The sequence below is a fragment of the Lactuca virosa genome, chromosome 8, assembly GCF_052849685.1.
Source record: "Lactuca virosa cultivar CGN04683 chromosome 8, Lactuca_virosa_CGN04683_v6, whole genome shotgun sequence".
NCBI lineage: Eukaryota > Viridiplantae > Streptophyta > Magnoliopsida > Asterales > Asteraceae > Lactuca > Lactuca virosa.
The window spans coordinates 134,215,740-134,234,459 of NC_136433.1; the positions used below are offsets into that span (position 1 = coordinate 134,215,740).

The window sequence follows — 18,720 nt, forward strand, 5'->3', positions numbered from 1 at the left end:
GCTATCTTATTTTGACTACACATATTTTTTTGGGAGTGTTCAACAAATTTAGGAACTGCAATAAAAAATGATGAACCTTTCACACTTCTTATCCTTACAAATGATTCGTAGGTTATCCGCCTTAGAACATATATTTAAAATATTGGTAATATACTTATTTCACATAATTTTTAGGAATGAGGAAGTAGCAATTGGTCTTTGGAAAGAATGCACAGATTTACCTGAAAAATTCAGTCATGAGCTGATTGAAAATGCACCCAATCTGATAGAGCTTGATGTAACTAATGTCAAGGTGGCAAGAGTTCATGGTATGTACTTAATATGTTACTTTTACGTATATATTCACACGAACAGTTATAATAACAGAAAGTCTGTTCTTTCTAACAACACAAACATTTGCAGAAGCGTTTCGACTAGGAACTACAAGTGCAAGCCACGTGTTGATAAATCCACCCATCCTAGAAGCAATGACTCTGTTTGACCTGTACAATTACTCAGATTAATGTCTGACATTCAGTGAAACACAGTTGTACTAATTACAAAAAACTATTTACAGGTTCACAACAGATCCAGTATCAACACCTACACACGTTGGACCACCAATGGCAGTGCACGACATCAATGATAAAACTTATTCAGATCTTTTGGTATAACGATGCATATATTGTAACAGCTACTGATTGCAAATCCAACACAAAGTTAAAAAGTAACACTCTTCTGTTATTATTTTACCTAATTATATTGTTCTTCCCTATAGGAAAAGACATTTGCTACAAAAGCATCAATACATGATTTGACATTCCCAGACTACTGGTACCATGTTATATGTCTGACATGCAAGAAAGCAACCTGTAAACAAGGCGAAAGATGGTTCTGCCTCTCAGATAGAATACCAAGCAATCCAACTTTTATGTAAGTAATGTTATTTTCAAACTGAGACAAACATCAGCAACCCAATATTCAAAAATAATTACACTCATATACATAGTAAAAGGTTTTCGTGACAATTACATATAGTACTGTTTCAACAACCGTGTTTCTATCCGACAATGTTGTCCACAAGCTAATTGGAATCTCATCAGAGAGACTCATCCATGAACAAGGACACATCAACAGGAAAAAGTTACCACCGGTTATGGAGAAAACCAAAGGTCTACCAAAGAAGATGATACTTCAGATGACAAAAAAATCAACTCCGGACAATGTACGTCTCACAATTATTGACATCGACTCCGACAATACCCTCTCACATTCAGCAATACCTTCAACCCCAAATCTAAAAGTTCCATCTGTTCCTCCAACAACTGAAATACCAGCTTCATCATCATTCCAAACTGAATATTTTAAAGCTAAAAGGGTATTTTCATTTGAACCGATAGGTAAAAGATAACACATATATGATACATATCTAAAACTACATCTAACACCTTTACACTAAATTTCAGATGAAGGACCTCATGTAGCAGCAAAACGTGAACGCTATCTAGACTGGCAACAACATCCATCTATCCAAACAAGACCAACTCCACTTTCTACTTATTTATGAACTTATGCACGTTTAATTATCGCCTCTAGGAAAAACACTGTCATTTTGATATAACTCTTAGATGTTGGATATGTAAGTATGACATGTACACCTTTTGTATATGTAACATCTAACTATGGCATGTGACCCACACACATGTGGCTGTTACTACTTAATTAATGTTATAATGCAACTTCGTATTATATATAATATTAAAGCAGGCCTGATGTTTAACCAACTAAACACCAAACTTAACATTGGTAATCGTAAATAGAAATTACAAACACTTTGTCACAAACGATGCTTAACTTAAAAGAAAAAGAAAAATATACATTTATTCAGAAGAAAAACTCTGAAATTTCAAAACTATTTAGCTAACATCTATGTATCCGCTTTACTAAAGGCCTACATATTCAACAAGTCTATGTATCCACTTTACGACAGGACCACATACACAACAAAAAACGTAACCTTTAGCGCGACAAAAATCGTTGCAATTGATGCCCCTTGTCGTCGCTAATACCTTTAGCGACGACAAGTCGTCTCTAAAGGGTCCTCGCTATTACCTCGTAGCTAATACTCGTTTGTCGTCGCAAATAGTCTCGTCTCTAATACTCGTTTGTCGTCGCTATTGATGTCGTCTCTATTGACATTCCGGCCACTGGTCGGAGTTTTTCCAGCAAAGCTTCCCGGAGTTAGACTATTAGAGGCGACGCCGAGCTTTTAGCGACGACACAAAGGCGTCTTGTCACGTGTCGTCCCTAATACTACCTACCGTCTCTAATAGCGTCGCCCCTAATACCTATATTTCTTTTTGTGATATATTCAAATAATTCTACTGAGATCCGTTATAACAAAGTAGAGAAACCATATTATCAAACAAGAACCGGCCCGGGGCAACACCCGGGTTTTTTTTTCTAGTTTCTATTATGTGGGTATATTGCTTTGATATTTTATGTATATAAATATTTAATCAGTTGTATTTATATTTTCATATTAAAATATAATTTGTATTAATGAAAAGACGAATTAATAGGAAAAAAATTATGAACAGTTTAGATAGATGAAGATAAATTAGTTAAATTCATATAAAAAAATTATTAAAAAAAGATTAACCGTTAGATAGACCATCAAATTAAATATTAAATTAAAATAATGTAATGGTGAAAGGCAACATGTTTAAGTGATACCATATCTCGGCCATCGAAGATCTTCTAATAACCTTGGACTGAAAAATATATAAAAAAGTTTCCTGAATAGAACTGCATAATCGTCTACCATAAATGATCGTTTATTTTAGGGTAAATTCAAAGTCGTAAATAACGTTAGTAGGTGATTTGGCGGCAATATAAAACCTTAAGTTTTTACGAGTCGTGACGAGCTACATCATTTGTAAGGCATGACTTAAGTCAACAATTTTGTATATAATTAATAATTCTGTATATATTTTCTATTATTATTCATTTTTATATACATATATGACTTAAGGCGACTTTTTGTTAAAACACGGCGTCGAATACAAGCATTGAAGCCATGATGTTATGACAAACTTTTTAGAACTTTAGGTAAATTACACGAATGGTCAGTGTGGTTTAGACAACCTACATGGTTGGTTTAGATAGCCTACATGGTTGGTCCATGACTTTTTTTTAACTCCAACTATCTGTACATTTTATTTCAATTTTGATCCCTAAACTTTTCGTATGAAACTCCCCCTCATTCAGTAACTTGATAGAGATGATGATGAAACCATTCAGAAAAAACAGAAAGTGACAGATCTAGTATAAAGCTGCTCATTTGGGCTTAAAAAATGAAAATGATAACTACATGAACTGAGTTGCTTGCGGTCATTACTTCCTAACGGCCAACAACCTCTTCATAAACGAGCTCGCTGTTTAATTATTTAAGTTTGACGAACAAGTTTTGGGGCTCACGTTAGGGCCCAAGTTTGTTTTATGATTCAGTTTAACTCTTTACTAATCTGCCATCGCAAACTGCATGTTTGTTCACTTATTTTGAATGAATATGAAATAATCAGAACAAAATTCTTTGCTTTATTCTAAAGACTAAAAATTTAGATTCAAATTTTTATATTTTGTTAAAGACACGATACCAATTTTCATTAATTCAAATCAGATTAGGATCATGAATCCCACACCCCCACCCAACAAAAAAGTTAACGTTTATGGGACTTCTCAGAATGATCTTCTGCATCCTTCATGTAAGTATGTAAATTTATGTATATATTTGAATGGCAACTGGAAGATAACAATATGTTCTTTTAATAGACAATTCAACATTTTTTCAACCATTTATCAAGCATTAACTTATCGGCTAGATATACGATAAACTACATAGTTGCCGTTACGTATGAGAATTAGATAAACCTATAATTTATATAATAAAAATAAAGATTCAACTGTTTGATTATATAACTTAATGTTTTGAAAATTGAAGATTTAAAGCATTGTGAATAGGATAATAAATTTATTATGTATTATAGGAAGAACAACATACAACCGCGAACATTATGTCGAACACTTGGTATACAAACACAATCACAAACACCATACAGAAAAAAGTACGTACGTGGTACAAATTCTAACCAGAGATTTGAATAGGCTTAACATCAGGCTTCTTCACCTCCTCCTTTGGTATAGTAATTGTAAGCACTCCGTTCTCCATTGAAGCCTTCACTTGATCCATCTTCGAATTCTCCGGCAACCTAAACCTCCTTGTGAACTTCCCGCTACTGCGTTCCACCCTGTGCCATGTATCATTCTTATCTTCTTTCTCAACATTCCTCTCACCGCTGATCTGCAAAATCCTGTCGTCTTCAACTTCCACCTTCACTTCCTCTTTCTTGATTCCAGGGAGGTCGGCCTTGAACACGTGCGCCTCCGGGGTTTCTTTCCAGTCCACACGGGCGTTCACCAAAGCAGAGGTTTCCCTCGAAGCATCGGATGAAGTTGGAAAGGGGAAGTCATTAAAGGGGTCCCAGATATCAAGAGAGAATGGGTCGAAGACGCTGCTTCGTCTGCCACCAAAGAAGCTGGGAATGATCGACATTTTCTCGCTTTAACTGTATTTGGAATTAAAGAGGATAACAAAGAGATCTTTCCTAGATATTGCTGCAATGCTTACTTGACAATTTGAATTCTGTATGATTGGTATTTATAGGTTGGATATAGGAGATCTCAGGAACTCTCTGGAGAGGTCTCTTACATCCTTTTTCAGATACGATTGTAGGAAATTTGTACAGAAAGGTTTTGGGTTCTTGAGGTATCAAGGACTTTCTGGAAAGACCTTTGTATTATTCTTGGCTCCATAGGCTACTATTTCTTTTACCAATTTTTCTCGGGTTAATGTCAAAACAACCCATTTGACTGGAACTTCCAGACCTAGAAGACCTAGAAAACGGATGTTACAATTTCGAACATATTTTTGAAAAATCTAAGGTTGCGTTTAGTTACGGAAAAACAGTTTTCATTTTCCGTTTTTCGTTTTCACTTTCCAATTTTCGTTTTTCGTTTTCGATTTTCATTGGAAAATGTAGAAAACGCGTTTAGTTAAAACTTATTCATTTTTCATTTTCAGTTTTAGAAAATTAGAAAACGCGTTTAGATGTATTTTTCTATGGGATTTCATTTTTAGAAAACGGTAGCGGTGGTAGGGTGGGCGTGGGGACGATGGTGGTGGTGGGGGCAGCGGCGGGGGGCAGTCATTAAAAGCAATTACATGTGTTTTTATTAAGGGGTAGTCATTAAAATGACCAAAAAGAAATAGTTATTCATTAAATTTATACGTCCGAATATCCAGCACTAACCCATCTTTTGGTTTTTTTTTTTTTTAAATGATCACGATGTCTACAAAATCTACATTGCGACTGTGAGTAAAAGACAAAGTGTCCTCACACTTAAAAGTGTTTTTTCATCAATTTTTATATACATCTGCATAATTTATATACAAAACTTCTTGTCTATAAAGTGAAAACAAAAATCATATATAAAATGTAACTTTATAAATAAACATTTAATGTAAATGAAAACAACATAAATAAATTATTATGGAACTTGATGGCATTCTCGACTCTCAACAGACTTGGTTTATGTAACAATCGTTCTTACCCTTTAAGGAAAAACAGCAAAATACATTATTTAAAGCGGATCAACTAAAAGATGAAGCATAGTTTAGGGACCATTTTGTAATTTAGCGTTTCTAAGTAAAGAAACAAGGACATCAGAAAAAACAAATGCAAAACGCGCCTTTGCCTTTCGTCTTTGTTTAACATGTCTAAACAGAATCCACCTTAATCAGGGGGCCCTTTTTTGCTTTTTATTTGAAAAAAGAGTACATTGCATTTTAGGATAGACCCACCTTTTAACATTTTATAGTTTATTTCAAATACTATATTCTTTTAAAAGATATTTATCACAGTGATTAATTATATATGAAAAGAACGCATTTTACTAAAAAAACAATTCAATAAGGTCATGTATTTTACTAAAAAAATAATTCAATAAGGTACTTTTAAATATGCAATTACAACATATATTAATCATTTCTAAAATCACCTAAAACAATATAACGACCATAAGTTTGTGTTTTTCCATTTATTAATCGAGATATTGATTTGATCATTAACTTAAATCGTATTCTTGAGTTGAACTTAACGATGTAAAAGAAGGGAAATGGATTAAAGTGAGCAGAAAGTTAAAAAAAAAAAAAAAAAAAAAAAAAAAACTTGTGTTTTCAGGTTTGATTAAAAGAAAGAATTTTCATCTTAACTTTCTTTTCAATTTGGAAAGATTTACACAGAAATAAACATAATTTTTAATTTTTTTTCATTTCTTTCTAATTCAGGACCATAAAATATAATTTTTTTTATACTTTTTACTTTTTTTTTTAGTTTCTTTCCCTTTTTTCTATTATTTTATTAGAACTAAACGTTACAAAAAAAAAATTATTTCCCCTTTTTTTCTTTCATTTTATTAGAAATAAACGTTATAAAATTTTCAATATCAAACAGTAAGATTATTTTTTAGTTTTACCCTTTGCATGTTTAACCTTTTCTCATGGAATAGTGTTATATTTTATCTTCTTATTTTATTTAACATTTAAAGTTATATTACTTTTTATAATTTAATTTTTAATATTAAATATTAAATCTATAATGATCACAAGATATTTTACTGTTTTTTATTTAATAATTATAATCATGATTATTTTATCATCTGTTGCAAAATTTCAATATATTACTTTTTAAAATTTTATTTATTTGTGACATTTTTATGTCTATAAACGAGACTTAGTAATCTTTATTTTAATTTCATGTATTATGTTAGATTGTTTTAACTTCATGTATTATAATGTATTGTTCTAATTTCGTTTATTGCAATATTGTTTTTTACTTGCATTTTGTTTGATAAAGTTAATTGAAATATGATGTGACAAAACAAAAATCTATAAAAAATATTGATGATTAGAGATGTTTTTAAAATATATTTATTTAAATCGATTTTTGAAAAATATTTTTTCAAATTTAGATATAAATTGCGCTTAACAAAAGTTACAAGTAATTGGGTTTTTGTATATGTTGATATAACGTTTTCTAGAATAACTTAACATTATTTTCAATTGTTATAATTCACTACATATTTCTAAAGAAATCTAAAAGACTCACTTCATATATGAAGTGTTACCCAACAAGCCTAAGCGTATGTGAAATGTCTTCCTTTTTTAAAAGAAAAAAAAAAGATAAGGGTTAATGATGTAGGAGTCTAACGAACTTTGATCTTTGTCCACATTTAGATAATCATATTTTTTCATACACGTTTGACCATTAAATTTGTTTGACTTGTTCAAAATAGGGTAATATAACTGGTTATGAATAAGTCAAACAAGTTTATTAGTTAAATGTGTACGAAAAAAACATGATTACCTAAATATAGACAAAAATCAAAGTTTCTTATCCGTTTTGGTAATATTAGGTTCTTTATGTCAAGTTCAAGTGGTCATAAGGCATACTGATGTGACATGAAATTAGGTCATTGAGTCTTGGTGTTAGATATGGATTGTAGATCTGAAGTAGGTGTCGTTAGTGAGTTCCCGACTTGATTCGTAATTGTTATCAGAGAACAAAACCATTAGACCGCCTCATTGACCGTAACTCGGGAGTAGGCTCCGACGATCAAGTTAGATTGATGTATATGAGGAGATAGTCGAGTCTTGGGCCAGCCCATTTGACCATTAAACTTGTTTAACTTGTTCAAAATAGGGTAATATGACTAATAATTACTGGTGATATTACCATATTATGAACAGGTCAAACAAGTTTATTGGTTAAATATGTACGAAAAAAACATAGTTACCTAAATGTGGACAAAAACCAAAGTTCTTTATTAGTTTTGGTAATATTGGGTTCTTTATGCTAAGTGCAAGTAGTCATAAGACCCACTGATGTGACATGTAATCGAGTCATTAAGTCTTGGTGTCATATATGGATTGTGGATATGAAGTAGGTGTCGTTAGTGAATTCCCGACTTGATTATTAGCTGCCATCAGAAAACAAAAGCATTACACCGCCTCATAAACAGTAACACGGGAGCAGACACCAACGATCAAGTTAGATCGATGTATATGAGGAGATGGTCAGGTCTTGGCCCAGCTCAGCTTAGGTCAAACTAGTCATGGGCTAGGCTGCATGCGCTTTAAAGACCTGACAGCACAACCTAGCCCACGACTAGTTAGGCTTGAATTGGGTTGGCCTAAGCCTAACCTAATTATCCACTGACCTAGATATATAAATAGAACACCTCCTCCTCCATGAGGTATATGTCTCATTCTTAGACATGAGCCTCCACTTTATACATACACTTTTCCCACCAAAATGGTTCTCCTCATACACATCGATCTAACTTGACTTTTGGAGCCTATTCCCAGGACACGGTCCTAAAGGGTTTCGAGCCTATCAAAGATCAACAATCGGGCAGTGGAAACAACAAACAATTCTGATCTAAGACTCAAAACACAAGATCTAACTCAACTAATCTATGCAACTTATAGAAAACAATAGAATAGAATCATACATTTGCTTTCTTTGTAGGTTTCTTCTTTTAACGAGTCATTTGAATGGACTAGAGAACCCAAGGTAGAGTTTCTCTTCTGAAACTGCACCCAAGAAACAAGATGCAAGCAGATCTTGAGCAACCCTTGAACCATAATAGAAAACAGAAGCGAAGAACACGAATTTGTCGCGGGCCACGACGTGGTAAGTGAACTACCACGACGTGGAAATTGTACTTTTGGATTTCTTAGAGTTTTTGAGGATTCCAAACTTTTGAGACTAAGAGGTATTTTTCTCATGTGTTAAAATCGGATTTGGAGCTCTCTATTTATAAGGAGGCGATTTGAAACCATAGAGATAATTACCAAACTTAATTATAATTATCTATGTAATTCAAATCATTCTGGAATATTCCATATTCCTTTATTTACTATTAATTAATTAAAATATTAATTAATTAAAAAAATAAGTCTCTCAAATAAATATATTTTCAGATCTGCTTTATTTTGTTCTTACGCGTAACCCAAAAAGAAACTACTATTTATAGTAATATTATCGGGCCTGTTATGACTATGTGCACTAATCTCCACCAGCTCCCACTTGCAGTTAGGCATCAACAATTAACCGGTTAAATACTTACTAGAGACAACAGTGAGTGGCAGCCTAATTCAACTACTGTACTTATAACAACTTTGGTATAAATAGTCTTAAGACTGATAACCTCAAATTCCTTTGATCTTCATGATATCTTATTATGAAGTAGAGAAATGGATTTAGGGTTAATCTCATGGTTTACAATTATGTTTACCGATACTGACTTGTGGTGACTTTCAAACTGACTGTCAAAACTAACCAAGTAAGTCTCAGCTTGGCCAAGCATTTGTTTTCACCGCCAAATCAACGAGGGGCCTAGAGATATCTACTTCTCTATTTCTAGTAGACGGATCAAATAAACTTTGACTACATAGGCTAGTGTTATTCCTCATGCAATATTTAGTCAAACCTTGTATGGCTTCTAGTTATGGACAACGTTGGGGAAAAACCAAGACACAATAGATTATAGTACAAGACCTCATGTATCTCCATTTGAAGAATAAGAAACGCAACCATCCTAATTTACTTATGACATGATCCATGAAGTAATCTTTAACTCTTTAAGTATGGTTACTCTAATACTTAAAATCTCCATTTTCAAGTACTCATCAGTATTGGTAGCATGACTTTGCAATGTTCATCCCTATGAGTAGTCTACTAATACTATGACAATCTTTATTCATTACTATCTCCCAGTAGTTTGATTGTTCGTGGAAGTTTGAATAAAATATTATTTTGGAAATGGTTCTAAACATGCAAAAGTAGGAACACAAATAATATGAACAAACATAGCAATTTATTATCAGTAATCACTAAAACAAAATATCTAATATGTTCCAAGTGATCAAACTACGAATTGTGAAATCAAACCAAATCAATAGCAAATCTAATGCCAACAAAACTAGTATGAGCATCATGCTTGATCTGTGATAGTGGTTTCGTGAGCGGATCAGATTGATTATCTTCTGATGGTACTCTGCTCACAATGATGTATCCATCTTCAACTAGTTTCCTGATGTAGTGAAACTTTCTTTGAATATGCCTTGTGCGCTTGTGATCTCGAGGTTCTTTAGCTAAATCAACTGCTCCCTCATTATCACAAAAGATCTCAACTGGTTCAGCTATGCTAGGAACAACACCCAAATCATTGATGAACTTCTTGAGCCACACTACTTCTTTGGATGCTTCATTGGATGCAATATACTCTGACTTTGTAGTTAAGTCAGCTATAGTCTCCTACTTGGAACTTCTCCAACTCACCGCTTTTCCATTCAACATGAACACAAAACCAGACTGTGATCTAAAATTATCTCTGTCAGTTTGGAAACTTGCATCCACATATCCTTTAACGCTTAGCTCTTATTTATCACCATAAACTAAGAACATATATTTAGTCCTCCTAAGATACTTCAGAATGTTCTTGACTATGTTCCAATGACTTTCACCTGGATTTTCTTGATAATGACTCATCATACTAATGGTGTATGAGACGTTTGGCCTTATACATATCATGACGTACATGATCGATCCTATAGTCGAGGCATACGGGAATCAACTCATTTCGTCCAGTTTTTCAGTAGTACTGGGACATTAGGTTTTACTCAAAACCGGGCCACGTTACATAGGTACAAATCCCTTCCTAGTTCTTCTATATTGAATTTCTTTAAGATTTTATCCAAGTATGTATTTTGGAAAATTCCTATTAGTCGCCTAGATCTGATATCCCTATAGATATTAATACCAAGAATGTAAGCAGCTTCTCTCAAATCCTTCATCGCAAAAGTTTTCCTAAGCCATGCTTTTTATAATGCTCGGTGTTGGAATGTGGTTTCATTTTAGAAGAATATCATCGACATATAATACAAGGAAGATAACTGCCTTCCCACTAGATCTAACATAGACACATTGTTCATCTTCATTTCTTAAGAAACCAAACTCCTTGATCTTTTCATCGAAACAGATGTTCCACCTGCGAGGTGCTTGTTTGAATCCATAAATTGAATTTTCAAGCTTGCATATCATATTAAGAGACTTGGACTGTATAAAACCTTTTGGTTGAACCATGTAAACATCCTCAGTTAGTTTCCCATTAAGGAAAGTAGTTTTTACATGCATTTTCCATATTTCATAATCATGAAAGGCAGTTATGGCAAGTAGTATCCTAGTATACTTAATCATAGCTAATGGCGAGAAAGTTTCCTCATAATCAACTCCTTGAGTCTAATAATAACCTTTCTCAACCAGTAGAGATTTATAAGTATGTACGTTCCCATCCATGTCAGTCTTCTTCTTGAAGATCCATCCATACTCAATGGTTTTAAGACCATGTATAGGATCAACCAGGTTCCATACTTGGTTATCATACATAGACTGAATCTCGTTGCCCATCGCCTCTTTCTATTTTGCAGCATCTGGGCTCGCCATGACTTCCTAATAGTTGTGCGGCTCATCATCACCTAACAAGCTGTCATCCTCTTGAGTAATATGGAATCCATATAACTCTGGTGGACTACGTTCTCTATCATATCTACGAGGTGGTGGTGGAAGTATATCAGATTCCTCAACATGTTGTTAAACCTCTTATTGGGGTCTAGTGTCAACTTCAGGTTCTTCATTGGTTGTTTTTTGAATCTCATCAAGATCAACTGGTATCCCACTAGGCCACTAGTTTCTTGAGATATCAGCTCTCTCACAAAAGACTTCCCTACGAGCAACAAAAATATTGTTCTCAATAGGTTTGTAGAACAAGTATCCAAACGAATATTTGGGATAACCAATGAAGTAACACCTTTTATGATATGGGTTCAGGTTTGTCGAGGGCTTCCTGATGAATGAAATCCTCACAACCCTAAACCTTGATTCTTGCAAGAGAGGGACGAGTCCCCTTCCACACTTCGAATGGTATTTTCTCAACATTCTTAGTTGGTACAAGGTTAGAATATAAGCGACAGTTTCTAGTGCATAACTCTAGAAACTTATTGTAAGTTTAGCATGAGTCATGATAGAACAAACCATGTACAGCAAGGTTCGATTTTTTTTTCTCTAAGACACACCATTGTGTTGTGGTGTTCTTCGTGGGGCTAATTATGAGACGATCCCACAATTTCTAAGATGATCGTAGAATTCATCAGTAAGATACTTTTTTCCCCTATCAGAATGAAGTATCTTTATTTTCTTGTCCAACTAGTTCTATACTTATCTCTGGAATTTCTTGAATACATCAAATGTCTCATGCTTATGTTTAATCAGATAAACATATCCATCTCTGCTAAAATCATCAGTAAATGTGACAAAGTACCTTTCACCATGTCTAGTGATATGTATGAACGGACCACATACATCCGAAGGGATGATGTCCAACAGATCTGTCCCTCTCTTAAAGCTGCTTGTGAAAGGAGACCTAGTAATCTTCCCAAGTAAACAGGATTCTCAATCTCCATTAAACTCTAAGTTAAATGGTTCCAAGATTCCATCTGATTGAAGCTTGGCGATTCTCTTCTTGTTTATATTGCCAAGACGACAATACCATAGACATGATTTATCCAAGGTAGATGAGCCAACATTTATGATTAAGTTATTATTTCTACTTACACCAATCACGGATTCATATATGTCATTGCAAGGATTTGCTTTAAAATAAAGAGTATTATCCATGTAAACCAAAATACTAGCATTATTATTATCAAATCCAAATGTAAAACCATCACACCACAATACATAAAAAGAAATAACGTTCCTTGCCATTTAAGGCGACTAGCAACAATCTTTTAAAACAACTAAAAAACTAGAAGGTAATGAAAGATCGTAATCTCCAATATTGGTAATAGCTACTCTGCTCTTGTTCCCCATGATCAAATCAAGCTCTCCATTCATTAGCTTCCTACTTTGTCATAGTCCCTACACATCAGAACAAATATGGATTCCACATCCTGTGTCAAGTATCTAATTATTAGAAGTAGGGGCCGAATGTAATTTAATTATAAACATACCTGAAGTTCCAATGTCCTTGACCTTGTTCTTATTAAGATCCTATAGATATTTAGGGCAACTACGTTTCCAATGGCCCTTCTCTTGGCAGTAGTAGCAAATTGCCTCCTTAGGGTCATTCACTGGTGGTATATCAAAAACGTCCTTCTTAGGGTTGGAATTGGGAGCACCCACTTTCCATTTCCCTTTTCCCTTGACATTGGGATAAGAGGACCTTTTTTGCTTGACACCACCTTCCCTAATAGCCAGCACAGGTGTGGTTAAACTTGTGCTCCTAGGTGGAACGATGTTTTCTTCATCTATCTTGAGCATCCCATGTAGCTCCATGATATTCTTCTCTAAACCATTTGTAGAGACCCAATTTTATACGAACGGTGGATGTGGAAGAAATAATACCTTGAAATTTATCATGTATCAAAATATAAAGATATGAAGAACATGATGAGAATTCTTAGAAGATGAGAAAGAAAGAGCGATAAAATAATATTCATGAAGAACATTGGTGGGAGAGAGAAACTCTCCCTAGGCGGAGAGAACCCACCAATTCTCTCTCTCTAGAGTTACATTGTAACAAAGATGCATACTAAGAAATGACCATCTCTCCCTTTATATATGAGGGAGAGACAAATACACCAACAATATAATAAAGGGAAAATACAACCTAACTATCACTCATTATTTGTAGAGCATTTCCATGCTCCAACATTCTCTCCCTAAATGTTTACAAATGATGAGAGATCTAATAAGTGATACAAGGCTATAATACAATAATCTGACTAGCAAGTGTGGTAATAAAATGAAACATAGTGAGAACCAAATGTTGAAATGTCTCTGAAACTTTGAAGTGTCTGTGAAGTCTGAAACTGGCCATGAATCTCTAAACAATGAAGGTCTTCGGCTTCAAAGCACAACCAATGGAGCAGAAAAAATAAGATCCAAATTTTCAAACCATTCATAATCACCGGAAGAAGAAGGTCACCATGAACAAGTAGAAGATCCAATAAAAGAAACACTTCGGCTTCAAAAAGTCTGAAAAACATCTCGAGTTCTCGAATCATAATACACCAAGATTCTTCAAAGAATAACCTGCTAAAAATGTGAAGCATCCATAAAATGAAGTCCGGATAAAAATAATGTGAGTCCAAAGACATGGTCCGGCAATGCCAAAAATTTGATCCAAGGATAAAAAATAAGTGTCAAGTCACATCGCCAAAATAATCTTCGTCTTCAACATATCACAAATCCAAACTCGTCAAACCATAAGATCTGAACCGAATGCGAAAACAAGATCATCATGTGGTAGAGTCCGAATAATAAATAATCTGAATCGGAAAACATCGAGTAATGCCAAAAATTTGATCCGTAAAGACCAAAAATAAGTGTCACGTTGCATCACTAAATAAATCATCGTCTTCAGAAGATCCAAAATCCAAACTCAAACAATCATAAGAACCAAATCCGGATGATATTCTCTCCCTATTTTTGATAACCAATGACCGGATATCAAAAATCAACAAATCATCGGATGGAGAGTGTCGGATACCAAGAGCTAAGAGAGCTCTCCCTAGATGTATGACGGGTCTCGATAAGACACGAGAAATAGAGTAAAAAAGATACTCTGCGGTCATGAGAAGATGGGTGATATAGTTGTTGAAGCTGCATGAACAAATACCATAGAATGAAGAATCACTGCATAAAAAATATCTCTGTTGTGCCGAAAATACCAAAAATATCCAAACTGCGGTGCCGAAACTCTCGTAGTGCTCTTCAAAAGAAAGTAAAGTCTACATGCTCAAGATACATGATTCGTCAACCGAAGATCAAGAGCACCAAGTCATAAAATCTCATAAAGTGAAGAATGCGAAACAACTTTGTTGATCAATCGCCGTTGCGGTGCAAGCCTCACAAAAAATAGTATGAAGTCCGACTGCGGTATGAATTATTCTTCCAAAATAATCGACATGAAGTAAACCAATGTGATAATCCAAGGTTCGGTTGTGGCAAAAATTGGTGTTAAAAAAATAATTGGTTTTAATAAATAAAAAAAATTGGCTAAATAAAAAAAATTGGTGTTAAAAAAAATTAATTAGTTTTAAAAAAAATAATTGGTTTTAATAAAAAAAATTGGCTAAAAAAAATTGGTGTTCAAAAAATAATTGGCTAAATAAAAAAATAATTGGTGTTAAAAAAATTAATTAAAAATAATAATAATAAAAAATGGCTGAATAATAAAAAAAAATGAGTTAAAAAAAATTAGAGGGTTAAAAAAAGGGGGGGATGAGAAGGGAGGAGGAAGGGAGGGTAGGAGGGAAAGATAAAGAGGGAAGAAGAGAGGGGAGGAAGGAGGCTGGAAGGAAGAAGGAGAAGGAGGGGGTGAAGGTTGCGGGTCTTGGGAGGTTGCGGATGGGGAGCTGCGGTCGGATGGGAAGGGGGGAGGCTGCAGACGAGAGGGCGGGTTCGGATGAAGGGGTTGGGTGCGGACGAGGTGGGCTTGGCTGCGGTGCGAGATGGGAAAGGTTGCGGTGCGAGATGGGAAAGGTTGCGGTTGAGGCGAAGGATGAACCGCAAGAGGCTTACTGCGGTCCGAGAATAGCACCTGATTGCGGTCCGAATTGCGGTCCATAAAGCAGACACTGGTCCGAACCGAAGGCAGAGGGGAGGCTTGCGGCTCATGTAGTCCGGACCTCGGTTCATCAGCAAGATCTGTGGCCGCGGTTCAGAATCAGAAGGAAGGTTGCGGTCTGCTGACTCCTCAGCAGACTTCGGTCAATTTTTTTTTTTTAATAAAAAGAGGGGAATATTGTCTTGGGAAGGCAAAAAAAGAGTGTGCAGGTGGGTTTTTAGGGATAAAATGTGATGGGATTGGACTATGTCACATATTTTTACTTGGGAAGGCAAATATAAGTGGAGTACTCTTTACCCAAAAGAGTAAAAAAGACAAAAGTGCTTTATGCAAACAACACTTTACGTCCAAATACACTATCTTGAGGATTCACAGCAACAATTTAAAGATGAAAGGTATAAACACCATACGTTATGTGAAGAACAAAAGTTGCTGGAAAGAAAAAAATCTTCAAAATAAAGTACTTTTCTCCACTTTCTTCAAGAATAATAAGGCCATTAATTTTGTGTCTTTTCATTTCCAGGAACAAAATAACCCGTGGAACAATTTCTTCAACATTTTGGAGACCACAAAAATAATTTCTTCTCCCATTTTTCTTCATTTCTTCAACAAAAAAATACTAAGAACTTCAAGAACATAAATTTTCAGCAGAGAATTTGAGTGAGCAGCAGCAACATAATTATTCTACTAAGTAAGAATCACCCTAGAAAAATAGAAAACTCATCAGAAATTTCCGGTTTGAACCCGAAAATTCTTGCGAAAACACGAAAAATCTTCAAGATAATCACCGAACGGGAGTCGTTCCCTTGAACTAGTCGATTAAACCTTCAAGGTACGGCTCTGATACCAATTGTAGAGACCCAATTTTATACGAACGGTGGATGGGGAAGAAATAATATCTTGAAATTTATCGTGTATCAAAATATAAAGATATGAAGAACATGATGAGAATTCTTAGAAGATGAGAAAGAAAGAGAGATAAAATAATATTCATGAAGAACATTGGTGGGAGAGAGAAACTCTCCCTAAGTGGAGAGAACCCCACCAATTCTCTCTCTCTAGAGTTACATTGTAAGAAAGATGCATACTAAGAAATGACCATCTCTCCCTTTATATATGAGGGAGAGACAAATACACCAACAATACAATAAAGGGAAAATACAACCTAACTATCACTCATTATTTGTAGAGCATTTCCATGCTCCAACACCATTCATATAGTAGTTCATAGTGAACTGCTTATATGCACTAGTCAAAGAATTGAGAATGACATCAATAGCCAACTATTGAGTGAATGGGAAGCCAAGACGTTCAAGTTTGTCAGAGTACTCCTTTAGCATTAGAACATGGGTACTCACAAAACCACCCTCTCGTTTCTTGCACAGAGAATTGATTGCATCACCTTGAATCTCTCAGCTCGAGCTTGCTCTTGGAACATGTCTTTAAGCTGCTAGTTTATGTCGTATGCCCCAAGGTTCTCACAACTCTTTTGGAGTTCATAATACATGGTAACCAACATTATACACAATACCTCTATAGAGTTATAGCGATGCTTTCCATGTTTTGTTGCATCTTCTTCAGTAACATCATTAGGAAGTTCTTATTCAAGATACTCGTCCTATAACACCTGGTTTTAGTGGTGTTCTAAATTCGATACATCGGTCTAGAATTTGATCAAGTGGCGGTGTTGGGCTTCAAAAGAATAAGTTTTAGGCCCTCTTCAAATGTTGGTATTGTTGTATTAAGTGACTAAAGCCTTTGATTTGTGCCTTGAAGCATAGGGTAAAATGGGAAAGGTGATATCCCGGGTTTCTTGCATGAATCAAGTATTTTAGTTTGATATATTTCCAGTCAAAAGTAATAGATAAGATTGTGGGGATCTTCAATACCTTTTCGTGCATATAAAGAATGTCGAAAATAGAGTTGAAACGAAGAAGTTATGGTTGTTTGAAGTTGAATTGGAAGTTGGGAGTTTTGCCTTACGCAGGGCTTAGATTCTGAATGAGGAACACGTTTTTAATGAGCTACGCATGGTGTAGCTGTTGTTGACCCAAACCTTAATCCTAAGGTTTTGGGCCCTATTTAAGGGGTCTAACTTCTTGGAACCCTTCCCATTGCCAACCTCCATCACCTCATACCGTTCTTTTGAAACCTTGGCCTTCAATGGTGAGATTTGGAAGCATTAGTGTGGTTTTTGTGTGAATTCTTGAAGAAGGAGTCCATTGGAGAAGCAAGTGGGAACTCCAAGCTTTATAGATATAGACTTTGCACTTCATCACCTATCTCCAAAAGGTATAAAGCTTGCATCTTGATGTTCCTTTTGTTAGATCTAATTAGTTCATGGGTTTTTATGCTTTTGTCCCTTAATCTTGGTTCTTGTGAGTATGGGTTGCTCCAGACCATTTGAGTGCTTCCTTATGATGTTTTGAGGATATTGAGTCATAAAAATGAGAGACTGGGCACTCTCGTCCATCCATGCATGAGTTCTTGAGTAATAGAAAACTTTATGGACCTAGATTTTGGTATTATGCTTATTATGACCATGCAAATGGATAAAGTTAGAGACTTTATCCATTAAGACATTCATTTAGATCAAATATGGGAGTTTGAGAGTTTGGCTTGCTATATTAAGAGCTTAATAGAAGTCTTGGGATCAGGGGCACTACGCAGGACGTAATCTAGGTACGCATGGCGTAGCTCTACGCAAGGCGTAGATTAGTTACACATGGCGTAAGTCAACTGAGGGTTAACCATTGACTTTTTGGCCGGATTGACTTTTGGACTTAGTATTGGAAGGGAAAAATGGTCTTTTTCCTAAATGAGGTTTAATCATAAGCCTAGACCTTTCGTGGGCCAATCATTTCCTTGATTGTTAATTAGGGTTTTATTGTGGATATGTTTAGCAAGGGGAGGTTTGATATCATC

General features: G+C 34.9%; 1 protein-coding gene across 1 annotated transcript; it reads right to left on the reverse strand.

Moving 5' to 3' along the window:
• Positions 1–3,990: 3,990 nt before the first annotated feature.
• On the reverse strand, positions 3,991–4,844 carry LOC145132650 (17.3 kDa class I heat shock protein-like). Its single transcript, XM_079067522.1, has one exon. The coding sequence runs from the start codon at positions 4,592–4,594 to the stop codon at positions 4,127–4,129; it is 468 nt and encodes a 155-aa protein (XP_078923648.1). The 5' UTR covers positions 4,595–4,844; the 3' UTR covers positions 3,991–4,126.
• Between the last annotated feature and the right edge of the window lie 13,876 nt (positions 4,845–18,720).

Bases quoted from the DNA above. Each gene is read 5' to 3' on its own strand.
- LOC145132650 (XM_079067522.1), bottom strand. From the start codon at position 4,594: ATGTCGATCATTCCCAGCTTCTTTGGTGGCAGACGAAGCAGCGTCTTC.